This window comes from Tetrao urogallus (assembly GCF_951394365.1).
Source record: "Tetrao urogallus genome assembly, chromosome: 26".
NCBI classification, from domain to species: Eukaryota; Metazoa; Chordata; class Aves; order Galliformes; family Phasianidae; genus Tetrao; species Tetrao urogallus.
In genome coordinates this window covers 869520-886555 of record NC_136839.1, presented here as the reverse complement: position 1 = coordinate 886555, position 17036 = coordinate 869520, and the positions used below count along the sequence as shown (strand labels likewise).

The window sequence follows — 17036 nt, the reverse complement described above, 5'->3', positions numbered from 1 at the left end:
GGCGGCTCCTCGCAGGGAGCAGAGCTCGGAGTAGCCGGAGGGCAACGGAAGCGCCAGCCCCACACCGGCACCGCCGCACGGACGGGGAACCGTCCCCCCAGGTCTGCCAGAAGTAACTCGGGTGTTGAGCCCGGGGCTCAGAACGGCTGAAACCGATCCAAACGAGCCGGGATCGGTGATCCGGAAAGGGGGAGCCCCGTCCGCAGGAGCCGGGCGCTGGGGAACCCCCGTGGGCGGGATGCGGCTCTCGAAGATCCCACGGGGGGGGGGGTCAAGGGGCTCTGGCTGCGGCACTCCGGACCGCGCACGGCACGAGGGCAGCTCCTGCCCAACCGCGGGGATCCCGGGGACGGCAGCGGAGGGGTCGGGGCTCTGCGAGCACCCGGAGCCACCGTGCGCCCAGAGCAGCCGGGGATGCCCGGGGTTCCCCCCGGCCCCGCTCCAGCTCCGGCTGCGCTCGGCATCGGGGGCGTTGCGGGCGAGGGAAGCCCCGGTAATTCCCCCGGGGAAGCTCGGCGCGGCGCTGCTGGGGACCCCCCCCCCGCGACCCCGCCCGCCGCCTCCCGCCCTGCCCCTCCCGAAGCCGGAGAGTACCGGGGAGCACCTGGGTGCGGGGTCCCGTTGCGGACTCACCTGCCGTGCGCACCCCGCGGTGACGGAGCGGGCCCCGCGCCCCGGGCCGGAGCGGCCGCGCCCCGCGCAGCGCGGCGGGCCCGGAGCCGGCGGCGGCGGCGGCGGGGCCGGTGGGCGGGCTTCACCGGCCGGGCCTCCCCGGGGCTCCCCGCCCCCGGCCCGCCCCGCCGGGGGGGGCTGCACGGCTCCTGGCACCCCCGCCTCGCCCCCGGCTCCTCTCCACGCCCGGTTCGGGTCGAGGCTGAGCCGCGGGACTCCTTCCTGGGGGGACACGGGGAGAACCCCGCCGGGAGCGTCGGGGACCCTCAAGCTCGGGGCTCGGGGCGGCCACAACCAACGGAGATTCCGGGATCCCCGGGACCCCGTGTGGGAATGGCGCTGGCGGACGCTGCCCGGAGCCGGGCTCTGCCCTCCCGCCTCTCTCCGCAGCCCGGGGCTGCCCCCGCTCCCCACCGCCCAGGGATCGCCCCCGGCTTTTCCCCCTCCGCCACGGAGCGTGATCCCCTCCTGCCCGCCGCCTCCCGTCGGCACCGGCATCGCTTACTTGGGGAAACCCGAGCCGCGGCGGGCGGCGAGGCGGGCGGAGCCCTGCGGGTCCCGGTGCGGGTCCCCAGCCCTGCCGCGAGCCGCCCTGCCCGGGGCTCGATGAGCCGCGCGGGGACCGGCACCGGGGCCGGCTCAGGACCATGGAGAGCGGCCGCCGTTACCGGGCTCCGGTGCTCCGGGCCGGGGCCGCCCCCAGCAGGCAGCCGGCACCGGGACTCGTCCCTGCGGGTCACCGGGCGCCGGAGCCGCGGGGCCGAGGGCCGTGCCCTTGCCGTGCTGCCAACAAGGACGCCGGTGGCCGCCCGCGCCCCATCCGCGGTTCTCCTTGGAGAGATCGCGCTGATCATCTCCCGCTGCTCGGGGAGGATAAACGGTTTACGAGGCGCCTGGCCTGCGTCTCGGCCCCATTAGCAGAACACAACCTGACGGCAGCCGCCCCGAGCGCAGCACGGCTGGAGCCAGGCCCGGTGCGGTGCCGTCAGCGCGGGGCTGCGGGCGCAGAGGTCGGCGCACACCGCGTGGCTTCGCTCCCATCCGGCGCAGGCAGGAGGGAGATCGGCGTCGCCGCCGCTGGGGCTGCAAATGGAGCAGAGCCCCACGCCGTGCTGCGATGGGGCTGGGCCTGTCCGGAGGGACTGAAACCGGGGAACCACCGGCTGCTCCCAGGGCACGAGCCCATTCGTTTCTCCCTATTTGGCTGGAGAAGCTCCGAGCTCCCCAGCGGCAGCGCCACCGGCTCTCCAGCCCTCCCACACCACGTAGAACCCAAAATCTCAAGGCTGCAGTGCAGCACAGCCCTGTGCAGACCCCTTCCCACTGCTGCAGCGGCACGGCTGGCTAAAATCAGCCAGCAGCAGCTCCTCCCTGCCACTACACAGAGCCAGCATCGAGCCGGCGGTGGGGCCAGCAAACAGAAGGGAACGCGGACCCCACCGCACAGGGACTGCTCCAAACATCGGCCTGGGCTGCGGGTGCGGGTCCGAATCCCCCCCAAGGACCGCTCCACCCCCAAACGCCGGGGTCCCCTGTGGGGGTGAATGCGGGCTGGGGAGCCCAAGGAGCGGGCGCCCCCCCTGCGCTCCCACCGGCAGTGAGAGAGAGAAGCTGCTGCTGCATCACCGAGCGGGATTAATATTTATGGGCGTTTAAAAATAGCCGCCGCATTGTGCTTCCCCCTCACGTGCAGAGTCAGCGGGGTGTGGGGAAGCTGCTAAATTAGATGTCACCGCGCAGAGGGAGCCGCTCAGTCAGGCAGGAGTGAGGATAAAAATAGAGCTGCCGTGTGCGTGGCTCCCCTGCAAAGCAGGGCTGCTCCCGCGGGATCCCGCCTCCGCTACAGCATCCCTGCAGCACCGAGAGGCTGCGGGTGGGTTTTCCTGCCAGGTCCCCCCGTGCCCGAGGCCCTCCAGGAGCAGCTGGCAGGGGAAACACTGGCTGTGGGAAGGCAGAGCCGTGCTCAGTTAGCAGCACAGTGCTGGCGTGTGATGCTCAGACCGCCTCGGTCCCATCCAGCAGCAGCGCTGCACCGGATCCATGCTCTGGCTCATGAGGGCACACACGAGGTGCTCAGCATTGGGGGAGGCAGCCCGGGGGGGGGCTTTCAGCATCGAGCAACCCCAAAGCTGCCCAAACAACACCCCGCCGAGCTGCTCGGCTGCGCTGCACCCTCTGCTGCTCCCCAGCAGGAGCTCAGCGTGCACAAAGGCTGCACAGATGGCTGCACACCAGGGGTGCACGTGGTGAGCGGCGATGGCTGCACTGACAAAGGCCGAGACAGATGGTGCCCAGCACTGCAGCACCGCACCCACAGCCCGCAGCTCTCAGCCACGCATGGTGCAGCGCATGCATGGAGCTGCAGGGCTGGGGGGCACTGAGCACAGAGCTCTGAGCCACTGATTGCAGGGCTGCAGGGGCTGAGGTGCCCGCGTCCCTCGGTGCACGAAACAGTTCTTGCAGGGGATCTGAAATCGCAGTAGCTAAAACCAGTATCCCAATATTCCCATACGATATTCCCATAAATCCCAGTAGCCAAAGCTGAGCAAGCAGGCGCACAGCACAGCGTTCAGCGGCTGCTCAGTAGAACTCCGGAGCACTTTCTTTTCTGGCCACAAATTAACCCTATTTCCCACACGATGCACGCTACTGAAACACCGGGTGCTTTTCCCATCACGGGGCGTTAATTACGGCAGGAAAAAAAAACAAAGCGGTGGGGACGCATCAACCACCACCGGAGCACCGCACACACGCAGCCCGCAGCACCGACCCCGAAGGGCAGGAGGGCAGGAGGCAGCGCGATCCCTCAGCCGCCCCGCCGCGCCGTCGCGGCGCAGCGCTGCCCCGCACGGCTCCGCTCCCGCACCGCCCCCCCGCACGGCGCTGCCGCACTACAGCTCCCGTGGTGCCGGGCGGCGGGGCGGGCCGTGCCGAGGTGTCCGCCGGGAGCGCGGCGGAGATCCCGGGCCGAGCCGGGGCTGAAGGAGCCGGGCCGGGCGGTGAGTGCGGGCCGGGTGCGGGACCGGGTGGCCGTGCGGGGCACGCGGCGGAGCTCCGCGCTCCGGGGCCGGCGGGGATGGGAGTCGGGGAGAGGCGAACAGAGCGGCCGAGCGCTGGGAGCGGGGCTCGGTGAGCGCTGCGGGGCAGCGGGCCCTTCCCGTGCCGAGCCGAGCCGTACGGCAGTTGCGATGAGGCCGGGGCTTTGTCTGCGGCTGCGGGATTCGCCGCGCCTCCCCGCAGCGCTCACTTGTAGCGCTTCCTTTGTGCGCGGAGTTTTCCCGGCCCGACATCGCGCAGCCTCGCGGGGCGCGGAGCGGTGCTGCCGTCCGACCCCTGCCGCGTTCGCTGCCGTCACCGAGGCGCTCGATCCTCCGGTTCGAACAGCGTTGCCATCTTGCAAAGAAGGGTTTAAAATATTCATTCGCTCGGGAGGTGGGGATTTGCTGCTGCCGCTGCTGCCGGAGATGGGGATCTCGGCTCCGTCCGTCGGATCGTAATCTCCTGCGTGCTGGGAACGCGCAGATCGACCGAGATAAGCGCCCGCTGCCCTCCCCACCTCTGCAGCCCTCCGATAAAACCCTGCGCGGGAGCTGCCGGGCAAAGAGCCAGCACAGCAACCGGGCCGAGGCGTCTGTTGGGTGGCAGAACGGGGCAGGGGGGGGGGGGACGCTCCTGTGGGAGCGAAGCAGGGGGCGAGGAACGCACGGGCCGCCGAATGGGGGCTGCGGGTCGCGCAGCAGCTGATCGACGACGACGGGAGTGCGAAGTGCTGCCGTCGGTTGTGCCTCGCTCAGCACGGAGGGGTGAAACGGCGCTGCGGGGCGTCGCTGCGAGGCTCGGGGTTGGAGCAGCATTGGGACCCGCAGCGTGTGGCGGTCTGGGCGGTGAGGAAAAGCCCCAGACCCCCATCGCTGCGCTCTGCTCCCATCCAGCTGTGCTCAGCACTTCTCCCCTCCTTGCTCAGCCCCCGTCCCACGTCAGCGCGGCGCCGACCTTCACCCTCAGCCTGGGGAAACGTCACCCTGCCAGGACCCAGCGCTGCACAGCTCAGAGCTGTGGAACTGGAGCTCCTCCTGCTTTTGTGGTTTGCTTTGGGCTTTTTTTTTTTTCTGCAGGTGAACGAATCCCCGGTGTAAAATCAGACAGCAAAGGGATCTGGGCTGGGGGCAGGGAGCTGTGTTTGGGAGTTTGCTCCCAGCCAGGCTTTTGCAATAACATGCAAAGCTCTGTGTGCAATCTGAAGTGAGCAAAGAGCTCAGGCCAGGGCTGTGAAAACAGTCCAGAATTTGAAAAAGATTCACTGAGGACAGGTTTTAAAGGTGGGAAAAGACAGATTGGAAAAGCATGCTCTGTTATCACGTGGCCTAATGCCTGACCTCCCCACTGCTCTCTTTGCAAGAGCAAATTAACCTCCTGTGCTGTATCAATGAGAGCTTCAGCACCCCAATCACTGCAGCAAGTGAGGAAACTGAGGCAGAGGGGAATTGCTTCACATTCAGCTCCTGAGCTTTGTCCTTTGCCACCCCGCTGCCCTGCCTGGCAGACAGCAGCACACAGCAGTTGCTCATTAGTTTTCAGAGCCCTGGTTGATCCCAGACAGAAATTGCACTTTATCCCACATCAGCTTTCTGTGTTATTGCATTGCTCTGAACCTCCATTGCACGCTTTGGTCCCCATTCTCTCTGCAGAGACCCTTTAAGCATTTGGGGTCCGTTCATCACCTCTTTTTTGAATGTCCTCTAGACTAAACAAACCCATTTCCTCCAGCACGGCCTTGCAGGTCATGTTTTTCCTCCACCTCTGCTCATTCTCACAGTTCTGCCCTGGACTCCCTCCAGCTCCTCCCAGAACTGGACAGCACTCAGCTGAGGCCTCACCAATATCTGGGAGGATTATTTCTCCTGTCTGGCAAGCAGTGCTCCTGTTTACACATTCCACAGCGGTAGTTGCTTTTCTTCCTTCCCTTTTTTTCCCCCCCTCTTTTCCCCCCATAGCGTGACATCTTCAACTCGTGTTATACTCCAGCACGACCCCCAGATTTCCTTCTGAGAGCCATTAGGGGCTGTGGCACATTGAGGATGGAGCTGCTGTCCCAGCGCTGACCTCCAGCTCCAGTCCTGCCCCCAAACCAGGCTGCTTTGTCCAGAACACCCCAGAGCCGACAGCCACTGACCCAGCAACCTGCAGATCCGGAGGCTCTTTTCTGCTAAACAAAAATCTTTTCCAGACCTAAAGCTCCCTGAGTGGCAGTGAGGGCACGGCAGCATCCATCAGCTCGCAGCGAGCGTCCCAGAGCTGCACACATGCTGTGTCAGTGAGCACCAGGCAGGCTCAGAGCACGGCAGCTGCTGAAAGAAGCCAGGCCCAGCACTCAGAAAGGGAACTCGGAGTAGCTGGCAGCAACATTCAGAGCATAATGTCAGATCTGGCGTGGGCTCGCCTCCTGAGACTGAGAGCTGGACAGAACAGCAGCTTGGGTTGGTTTTCAGCTGTGGAAACCAAAGCAGCAAAAGCACGAGGCTAAACATCAGGGAAAAGTCATCGCTTTGGGGTCTGCTGTGCAAGGGACAGACAGGCTGCGTTATGTCCTTGGGAAACAGACTGAGTATTTTATGCAAGACCTTCTCTGATCTCTGTGTAAAGATATTCTGCATTGCAGTGGCTCTAAGTTGCGTTCTTTCCTGTAATCCCTGATAATTGGTCAGACAGCTCTCAGCTTCCCAGCAAGCTTAGCTGAGGAACGTGGATGGAAACAGTGACCTGGGCACTGACCTGCCTCTGGTTTTGTTTCAGAGGGTGAAGACAAGAGCCAACATGAACGTGGGAACGGCGCACAGCGAGGTGAACCCCAACACGCGTGTGATGAACAGCCGGGGCATCTGGCTGTCCTACGTCCTTGGCATCGGGCTGCTGCACGTCGTGCTCCTCAGCATCCCCTTCTTCAGCGTCCCCGTGGTTTGGACTCTCACCAACATCATTCACAACATGGTAAGCCACCCCCGGGTCAAAGAGGCAAAATATTTCGGAGCTACAGCCACCGAGTTTGTGCCCTTTATGTCAACATCTCTGCCTGGGAGCGTGCCAGCGGTGAGCAAATCCTTGGGGCTGCTCGTGTTATCTCTAGTGATACAAAAATACATAAACACGCCAATAAACCCAGAGCTCCAACTGCTGGGGGCTGAGTGCAGCACAGCTGCCTGCATTTCGCCCAGCTCCTCGCCCTGCTTTCCTCTGCCAGCACAAACTTTGGTCCTGGGAACAGAGAGGAGTTGAGGGCGGTGAGGGCTGAGTGTAGAAGACGCGGCTGAGCCAAACGCTGCTGATGTATCAGACAGGAACTGCTCCGTTCTGCCTGCAGCTCCAGCAGCACTTCTTTTCGACAGCATTTAGCAGCGCTGTTGCACACTGCAGCCAGGCCGTGCCGATCTCCTGATCCCAGTGCTGTAATCTCGCAGCTCCCTTTCCTTACGCATGGGAGCAGAGGGAGAAGCGTTGCTCTTAGCAGAGCCGGCCCAACTCGCAGCCTTCCTTCCCCCCGGCGCTGCTTTGGGTCGGCAGTGATGGCGGCGCATCCCTCTAGCGGAGCAAAGCGCTGCTGCAAGCCTCCCTCCCTCACTGCTGCGCTCCTCTGGCTGAAGCTGAGCCGCTGCTGGCGGGTGCGGAGCCCCAGGCACGCCTCACACCGCCTTTGTGTCCGCTGCAGAGCATGTACATCTTCCTGCACACCGTGAAAGGAACCCCTTTCGAGACGCCAGACCAGGGCAAGGCGCGGCTGCTGACGCACTGGGAGCAGATGGATTACGGCGTGCAGTTCACGGCGTCCCGCAAGTTCCTGACCATCATGCCCATCGTGCTGTGAGTGCCGGGGGGGAGCGGAGCCCACAGGAAGCGAAGCTCGCGGCGTGGCGTCATCCGGGTGTCTCTTTTTGTTCCCCGCAGGTATTTTCTAACCAGCTTTTACACCAAGTACGACCGGATACACTTCGTCATCAACACCATCTCCCTGATGAGCGTCCTGATCCCCAAACTGCCTCAGTTCCACGGAGTGCGGATCTTTGGGATCAACAAGTACTGAAGTGTGCGGATGGAGGAGCAGCGGAGCTGGGGGAGGTTCCTCCTCCCCGCTCCCATTCCCCCCTGCCCACACTGGGATAGTTTCACAGCAGCTGTTTAAATGCAGTACCCAATAGACATACACCGCATGCTGGATCCTCATGCCCAATAAATCTAAAGAAGCTCCAGAGTAGAGTTTAGCGAGGAGCAGGATGCTGGACTTCCTTTAATCCAGCGTCAGAAATAGATGCAGACACACCGAGACTCCAAGGTACAAAGAGGCCGAATTGTGGGAAGGCTTTCATCTATCCCAGGTGCGACGAGAACAGGGGTGAGGGGAAAAGCTTTTAGTGCTGGTACTATTGCTGTGGTAAATGCACTTTAACATGATCTCCCTTTCCGAGGCTTTGGTGCTTTAAAGCGATACGCGAGGAAACCGAAAGGGATGCAGCCGAACTCTCCCAATATCGGATGGCTTCAGGTTTTATTTCCACTTCTTGGGCAGAGGAAGAGAAGGGAGGGGAACAGAATGACAGATTTTTTTTATTTTGAAATCTTTCACGCCGCCGGGAAAGGAAGTTCAACTGAAAGCAGCACAGGCAAAAAGCGACGACCTGCACGCTGGGGCAGCGCTGTGCGTCCTGGAGGAGCGGCCGTCCGGTCCAGGGAAAAGATCCCAACTCCCAGCTGTGGCTTCCAGCTTGGATGACTTTGCTTCCCATCCCGAAGCTCTCAACTTTTCAAGCACTCAGGCAGCGAAGCGTTTGGACGAAGGGCTGAGGTGCAGCTCGTCGGAGTGATGGACTGCAGATGCTCCCCTGCTGCGCGGAGCTGCATGAGCCTGGGAGGAACCAAAGAGCCATGGGTGCAGACGTGCGAGGGCTGGGTGCTGCTGCAGAGGCTGGTGGCAGCGATTTGAGCTCTCCTCCTCCATCCGTCCCCTCGGCCTCCCCATCCCACGCAGCCGTTAATGAGATCTGCCCGTTCCCCAATTAACTCAGCATGAAAGCCTCCACGTGGCGACGAAGCGCTGCGGACCCCAGGGCTGATCCCTGCCAGTGGGGAGGGAGCAGAGCAGCGCTGAGGAGCAGCACCAGCAGCACACTGACCTGACCAAGGGAAGGGTCTTTGTGTCACCAAAGACAGCAGATGGTTTTGTATAGGAATAAAATCCAGCCTTCGTCCCCCTCCAACCACCGCTGGAACACAGGAGGGCTGCAGGTTTAGCTTTCGTGGCCAAGATGCCTTTCTGCTGTTCAAAGCAATTGGTTTTTCTTGCAAGCTGTGTGCCGGGTGAAACGTGGTTTTGCTCATGCTTTCCCTGACAGAAACCTGCATTTTTTGTTGTGCTTACGTTGTCTCACACGGCCAATGAAGGCGTTTTAAACATGCTGGGTTTGTTCTTAATTAGCCGAGTCTAGCTTGAGAAGTCAGAGTGGATGCTGAGTTCTGTTTGAGGGTCTGAGCACAGGGCACAGAGGAGCTCCAAGATCTGCTGTATAAGACCTAGCACTACTCCATGCATAATATCAGGCTTTACTTCTGTCCCAAGCTCACCAGGCTGCTGCAGCAAAGGGAGAAAACAGTTAACATTGCTCAGAGCCTTGCTGGGATGCACAGGGTCGTCACCCAACGGGTTTGAACAATGGAAATGCTGGAAGTGGAAAGGAAGGTAGAAGGAGGGTTGGTGTTTGAGTGCTGATCTCCAGTGAGAGCTTGGCAGATCGTGGTTACCTGACTGGGTGGGGGTTAAACCGCCCTGGATGAGGACTGCTGCTTTAGTTAAGGTACTGCAGACCCTAAAGCTGATGTGCTCTGTAAGCTACCAGACAATGACTTTGGGGAAAGAAATACTTGCTTTTGTCATACTAGAACTATTTTGTCAATCAGTCCTTTGGAAATTAGGGAGGAATGAACAGCACCAGTGCCTGGGATGCCCGTAGACACTGCAGTGCTGCAGCAGCTGCTCCTAACAGGAGCACACGAACCCACATCCAGTGGGGAACCTCCAGGAGAAACAAACGCTGCTTGTTTAGGCATAATATAAAGGGGGAAAATACAAGCTTTTATGCAACGGAAGTCGTTGTTTTACCAAGGGTGCTTTGGCTTAAAAACATGACTCCCATCCATAGGGCATCTACTGGTTGTCTGTAGGCATATGTGAGCTATTCCAGGTCAGAGCAGTTGTGTTTTGGGGCTCGGCTCCATCGCAGTGTTACTGCTGGAGTTGGAGCATCTGATGTCTGTGCTGATAGCTGACAGATGGGCACCCGGTTCTGTCCTGTTCAATGGAAGACATTCAATAAAACAATACAGAATGGAATTACAGACTTCTGGAAAAGGCAGGTTTTCAAGCCCAGGGTCCAGAGCTCCTCGTGGGGCAAAGCCTTAATTACAATAGCAAACTTCTCCCACTTTATTTAACTGGAATGATTCAAATAGCCATTACAGGTGTCCTCATTTGGGGTTACGTGGCAGATGATGTTCTTTCCAAGGCACGTGGAGCATTTCTGCTATGCAGCATCTTAAGTTCACTTGGACTCATGCAGTCAATCCAATCAAAAGGAATATTAATTAAAACTGGAGAAACACAGAGTCGAAGGGTTTTGTGTTGATAAAGCAGTGTGTGAGGTGGTTTCATCGGATTAATGGCTACTGGGACAATGACTGATCTCAGATCTTCCTTCAGATGCCATCCTAAAGGGGAGCTACCAGAATTAGGATCAGGAAAGGAACCTTCAGGAGCAGCACTGGGTCCTGCTGGGCAAACGACGCTCGCTGCTCTGTGCCTGGATCCTCCCTGCCAGCACTGCTGTCCCAGGGAGCCTCTGCTGAAGGGTCTGCGCTGCAGAGCTGGGAAAGCACAGCACCACCCCCAGGTTGAGCTGCACCAAAGCCACTTCTGCCCTATTTCTGCTTGCTAAGTTCTTTCAGCAGTGAGCTGGGTGCACCAAGGCTGCTCTCCCCCACAGGGTGGTGCAGGAGATCATCGACAGGCAGCGATTTTAAACGGGATTGCGATCCTCCTCTCCAGCCTGCGCTGCTTCTGTGCGCAGCCGTGAGCTGGGGAACGCAGGAGGTGGGACTGCAGGCACTGAAATCCTTTGGGGTTTTTCTTTCGTCCTGCAATAAGTGCAGAACAGCTTCAGATGAGCACGGCCTGAGGTCGGCGAGGCCATCGTGCACACATGGGGACAGCAGGCAGCATCAGGCACCACTGCTCCATCAGCCAGGGCTCCTGCCCTGCAGTTCCCGGTGGGATTTCGCACAGTCCAAACCATTGCAGGAAAACAAACAAACAAACAAAAAATAAAAGCCTTTAAAAGAAACAAAGAAAACCCTGAGATTTAGGGCTACTCCATCCCGAGGTCTTTTTTTAATCGTATTTTTGGTTTGCTTTTTTTAATAGAAAGTTGGTACTGGCCCTTGAGAAGGGGGCAGCGGTTGGGTTACCGTTATTAAGGCGTTGATATTTCTTACTGGGGCTTCCATGGCTCTATCATCGCGCGTCAGATTTTTTTAAGCATGCAGGTCCTTGCATTGATGTGTCCTCGGATCAATTGAAGCCTAAATTCGTTTCGTTTTGGTTTTTTCAGAGAACATTCTGACATTGTACATAGTTTTAGGGTTTGGTTTTGGTTTGGTTTTTGCCAGCAGCCCTTCTTTATGCTGTGGATACCGAAGTCTCGTGTAGAGAACTTTCTAAAACAAAGTGTGAATATTTTTATTACTCCTTTGTACAGCGTTCTAAGAGAAACTAATAAAGTGAGTATTCATGTAAAAACTCCTGCTTGGCTCCTTGGGTTCCCACTGGGCCGTTCTGCTCATTGATGCCCCCTGTGACCGCAGGCTCACAGGGCAAAGCTGAGCTGGAACCTCACAGACCACAAAGCTGCAGGGGTCAGAAGGGTCCAAACCCCCCCCCCTCCAGCAGCTCCTGTTCCCCCTCCTCGCCTGTCTGGCAGCTGCTCCAGGCTCTGTCCCTTTATGTGTGGACGGGGGGCCCTGAGCTGCAAGCTGTGCCCGCTGCCCTCATCCCATTGCTGGGCACTGCTGAGCACAGCCCGGCCCCATCCCCCATCCTTCAGATATCAATCAGCACTGCTCAGATCCCCCCCCCCCCGGCCCCTTCCAGGCTCCCCACCAACCCCATGCATCCAGCGCAGCACCAGCAAAGCAGCACTGAATGCAGGTTACCAGAAGTGCAGCACTGCTGCCCCCCACCCACACCACGCACTGCACTTCTGCAGCTTTACAACCATAGCATTGCTCAGGTTGGAAAACGCCTCCAAGCTCATCAAATCCAACCACAACCCAGCCGTGCTGCCTTAACCAGAACGCACTGCTCCTCATCCTGCCAGGCAGGGAGCAAAACAGAGCCACAACAGCAGCAAAGTCCTCCAGCCCAGGAACGGTGTGCATAGGGACCAAATGAAAGGTGCCCACAGCTGCTGGAACAGCAGGACAGCAGAAGTGAGGGTGAGAAAGCTGCTGGGTTGGGGTTACATCAGTGCTTCTTTCCTTATAGGGCAGTCAGTTCCGGGCTGGCAGGCGGCACACATAGCAAGCACTGCAAGCACAGGAGGCATTGCAAGCACTGCAAGCACAGGAGGCACTGCAAGCACTGCAGGCACCACAACCAGCCGGCCCCCCTCCAGCATCACGGACCCCCACAGCCCCCCAGGGCTCCAGGTAAGAGCTGCCCCACGGATGGGGGAGGGCTGCCCCGTTCTGCCACTCCACGCTTCTCTCCCAGGGTTCAAAGTCCGTCCCCAGCTCCTCTTGGGACTTCAGAACTTTGAAACTTAGGGATGAGCTTCCACAGCCCAAAGGCCCCCATCAGCTGGATCAGAGCTGGAACGCAGAGCCACGGTCCCTCTCTCTTCTCTCCCTCCTCCCCCCTTTGTCCTTCTTTCTCCTCACACAGTTCAGCAACCGAGGCTTATTCCAACTCCCTACAAAGTCACAGGGTTTCTCCTCACAGCCCTGACAGGTACAACTTTAAGGGTGCTTTTAAAGTCAGCTGTAATGAGAACCGCTGTGCTTTGCTTATGGCTGCGTCTGGGTCGGAGTGGAATGGAGAGGATGTGTGAATCTGGGCACCCTCCCTGGGCAGGATGTGACTGTGCTCCTTCTGGGAGGGGGGAGAGCAGCTGTTGGATGGGATCCACTCCCCCTGAACACGACACAATAAAGCAGCACACAGAGGTGATAACGCAGCCTGTTTTTCTCCTGAGCTACAGGAAGCTGCTTTGCTCATAAATCAAAGCTCGTAAATCAAACCGGACCAAAGTTCTGCTTACAGAACTAAGAACCTGCCAGCAGCTTCCATTTCCAGCTCTCCCAACAGGGATGCAGGGAGAGCAGTGGGAATGTTGGGGTCTGGGGAGGCGTCAGTGCCGACCCATGAGACACACCGAAATGCTGAGGAACATTCTGGCAAACAACGAGCGCTTCTCCTTCCTCATCCCATCACCTTCAACACTTTCAGTTCCTTTAAGACTTTGACCAAATTGTTTTCCCAACATTCTGTTTCGAAACAACAGAGCTCTGCCGGGCACCAACATGGGGGGAAACGCAGAGCACGCAAAGCAACAGCTACAGAACAGCAAGGAATTGCTCAAGATTTGCTTTCTTTAGGCCTCTGTAAGAGCAATGCGTTAATTAAAGCACTGGGGACCCCAGCAGGTGGTACAGAGGTTAAATAGCCATGCCCAGCCCAGGCTGCTGTGCTGTATGATGGTACATGGAGCAAACAAAACATCTGCTGGAGGAGCAGCCATGGGCTCCAACAGCAAAGCTCCATCCCCAAACAGCCAGCCGTGCTCTCAGCCTTACGCAGTCCTGCAAGCTGCACAGCAAACGGGGATGAGCCTGAATGAGGCTGATCAGAAAGGCACAGCTGCTATCAGGACCTGTCTGGGTGCCTTTTGAAAGTAATCTCATGCAAGTTGTATTCCTTAGGGGGGGTTATTATCCTCAAAATTAGAAGCAAGATACTTTATTGTGACCTTCTACTTGTATCCCAACTCATTTTGCTTGTCTTCTTTCCTAAGGCACGACTGCACTTCTCACCTTGGGTTGCGAATTCGTAAAGCTGCTGCAGAATGTTTAAAAAAGTCACCCAAAAAGTAGCAAAGCAAATGGATCCCAAAGGAGACCTGGTTCCTGTCCACAGCATCTCAGACCAAGACCGCTTCAGGCTGCTTTGCCTGGTTCGAAGGAAGAGGAAAGCCAGATTCCGCCCGTTTCCCTCCTACAGAAGGACAGAATTCCAGCTCCACGACGTGCTGCTGCCTGTGGAGGAGAAGGACAGCATTGGTAAAGCCCACATTTACCATCCTGCACCGCCCTGCTTTCTCTCGGTGGCCAACCGGGAGCTCATCAGCCTGTAACACAACGCATCATTGCAGAGTCCCTCCTTCCCAGCACTGAGAGCCACAGCCCAGGGGAATTCACAACCACAGGAAGCATCAGAGACAGCGTGGATGGGAGCCTCAGCATCCCCAGTGAGCCTGCAGAAGTAGAATTGGGAGGAGGTGCCTTGGTGTCCAAGCAGTGGCACGTCAAGCTGGAAAAGAAGCACATCCTGGTACCCAAACTTGAGGCACTGAGAGAGGAAAGGTAAGGAAGACATCAAGGCAGACTGCACCCCCTGCTTTACGCCCCTCCATCACACACACAGTGGTTTTCCAACAGCCAAAGCCAAGGCCGTGCACTGCTGTAATTACAAACACTTGATCACTTCCCATTCCAGTCTCAGCTCCCTGCAGTGCTGGCAGGTTTGCATTCGCCTCCATCAGATCAGACTCCTCAGGCAAAGGGGAACGCACCGAGGACAGCAGGAATTGCAGCCTGTTGCTGAACCCTTTTTTCCCCTCCCAGAGCCTTCCATTGCAATACTGACGCGCTGCACAACACGAGGAACACGAGCATGGTGCTGCAGGCTCTGAGCAGCTTACATTGCTGCAACAAAAATGCGACACGTTTAGCAGACGCCGCATCCTTTCTCTCCTTTAGGAAAATCAACACGAAGCACACCTTCATCGAGCAGCTGAGGAAGGCCAGGCAGAACTTATATGTGATCCACGAAACGATAGAGACCTCAGAGGAGGCCCGATACGAGGAATCCACGGAGGCGGAGGCGAAGCTCATGGCTCAGCTTTACGCCAAGTTCTCTGCTAAGGTTTGCCTTCTCCTCAGCTCGGGATCCCATCCTCCCCATCCCTGTACATCACTCAGATCAAAAAGGGATTTTTCACTGCCCAGGGCACCACCGGGAGCAAACAGAGCATAACCATCCCCAGGGGCTGCACGCTGGCCTTCAGGGCGATGCAGCTGACCATCGGGGACGCAGCGTGGGGTAAGAGGCACAGAAACTCCCAGATCCTCCACCCAGCAAACTCCGCAGCACAGCAGAAGTGCTCTGCGATGTGCTCTACCCTGAGCTCGTCTGCAAGCACAGCTCTGTGACAGAAGCAGTTTTAACTTGCATGTGCTGCTACACAGGCTTTGAGCAAGCCAGAGCCGAGCCAATGCTCAGCACAGCCTTTGGTCCAAAGCAAAACAACCAGCACCACCCATCCAGCTCCAGGAGTTTTCTAACCCAGCAATTCCATCTTCGTACTGTTACAGGTATCAACCACTTTCCAGAGAATAATCAACCAACGTTTGCATCTGACGGTAAGCACTGTGTTTTAATCCCTCTTTGCACCGCTGTTACCCCATCTGGGAAGGATGGGATCCCCTGGGACACTCACAAACCCCCAGAGCTGCTGCTGCTTACTGCCTACAACCTGAGCCACAACCGTCCAACGCAAATCTGAGCATCATTTACTTTGACAATATTCACAGAAGTGTTTTAGATTCTCTGTACAGGGCTGGCAATCACTGCAGGATTGCCTCATTTAAAAGTGGAGTATTTGGTCACTTTCTGGCTTGCAGGTTTTGCACACAGAGAAGTAGATGGGCTGGAGAAAGAAGTCAAGGAGAAGTGTCACGTTCTGTCCCAGCTGGCTGATGAGCTGAACGCCATCGTTGTAAAGTCCATCAAAGCTGTGATGAGAGACAGGAACCTCCTTGAGGAGCTGACCGAGAAGGTAAGCAGAGTTTGTGAGTCCAAAGACTTTACCTGTGGTCACATCTCCAGAAGGCTTTGTGCACACAGCTGTGGCACAGCTCCCCACGTTCACCTGGCCCTCATCCCCACCCAGAATGACAGAGATGCTGGGATTCCTGGCTCTGTGGTTGTATTGCAAAGAAGCCCTTGCAGGAACTTCAGTAAACCCTGCGAGTTCCTCCCCTTTTTCTCACAGATGGAAGCAGTCCTCGATGACCCTGATAACTGTGAGCTGACAACACAGAGCCCAGACTTGGACGTTCTGCTCAGCACACTTCGGATTTCTGCCCGCTGTGATCTCCTCAGCCTGACAGAAGCCATCTCCTACACTCTGGATGCCTTCACTGGTAAGGGCTGCAGGCACAGAGCGATGCCTGCATTCGTCCCATAGGGAGGCCGTGCAATTCATGCAGTTTGAAGTGCCCAGAGAACTGCTGAGAATGCAGGCACCCAATGCAGGACCCAGGTCAGCCTTCTCACCTCTGCAAACACCCCGGGGTGATTCGCTGCCTTCGTGGCACAAATCTCTTTTAATGATCCAGAGTTAACAGAGGATCAGCTGCTGCTTTTGCTGGAGTCTTGGGAAGTGAAGATTGTGCCCCAACAGCTTAAACTGGTGAGAAATATACAGCACTGATGGTTGGCTCTAAACAGAGGGTGGGGGTAATGGGAGTTCAAGCAAATGGGACTTCATATTATGGGATGCTGGCAGCGTATCACAGCTTGAGGAAACCCTGGGGAGAGGGAAATGAGCCGCTGCTCCAAACGTGGCAGGAATCAAAAATGTAAAGGGTGAGAAGTATGTAAACGTGCACAGTTGAGTACAGCTGCAGATGACAGAAGAGATCATGGAGCCTTAAATTCCAACTGCGGATTGCTGATTTTGCTTCTTCTGTTGTTGCAAAGGTGAGGAGCATCCTGGAGCAGAAGGCAGAGCACAGCACTGCTGCTGGTTTGCTCTCCTCCTTCAGCCAGCAGCAGCAGCAGCAGCTGACCACGGCGGTGCTGGAGATGAGCGGGGTGGAGCTGCAGGGGAGCAGCGCTGCTGTCTGCAAAAAGGAAAACTTCCCATCCCTGGCAGCTCTGTACGCAGCCCTGCATGCACTGCACTGCCTGAGTGCATCCTGACGGGCGACGCGGGTCCCCCTGTTCGGGCTGATTGAAAGGGAATTACCTGATACGATTAAAAAGC

At 57.9% G+C, this 17036-nt stretch overlaps 2 protein-coding genes across 2 annotated transcripts; both read left to right on the top strand.

Annotated features, from left to right (window-relative positions):
• Positions 1 to 6477: 6477 nt before the first annotated feature.
• ORMDL3 (ORMDL sphingolipid biosynthesis regulator 3) lies at positions 6478 to 7747 on the top strand (the record flags this gene model as incomplete). The annotated part of the gene is made up of 3 exons (XM_079547292.1): positions 6478 to 6660; positions 7376 to 7527; positions 7612 to 7747. Exons 1-3 carry the CDS (start codon positions 6487 to 6489, stop codon positions 7745 to 7747), a joined length of 462 nt encoding a protein of 153 aa, XP_079403418.1. The 5' UTR covers positions 6478 to 6486.
• A 6085-nt stretch (positions 7748 to 13832) lies between these two features.
• On the top strand, positions 13833 to 16972 carry GSDMA (gasdermin A; the record flags this gene model as incomplete). The annotated part of the gene is made up of 9 exons (XM_079547186.1): positions 13833 to 14046; positions 14139 to 14349; positions 14746 to 14911; positions 14995 to 15088; positions 15361 to 15408; positions 15670 to 15824; positions 16041 to 16191; positions 16387 to 16460; positions 16751 to 16972. 9 exons carry the CDS (start codon positions 13833 to 13835, stop codon positions 16970 to 16972), a joined length of 1335 nt encoding a protein of 444 aa, XP_079403312.1.
• Positions 16973 to 17036: the final 64 nt, after the last annotated feature.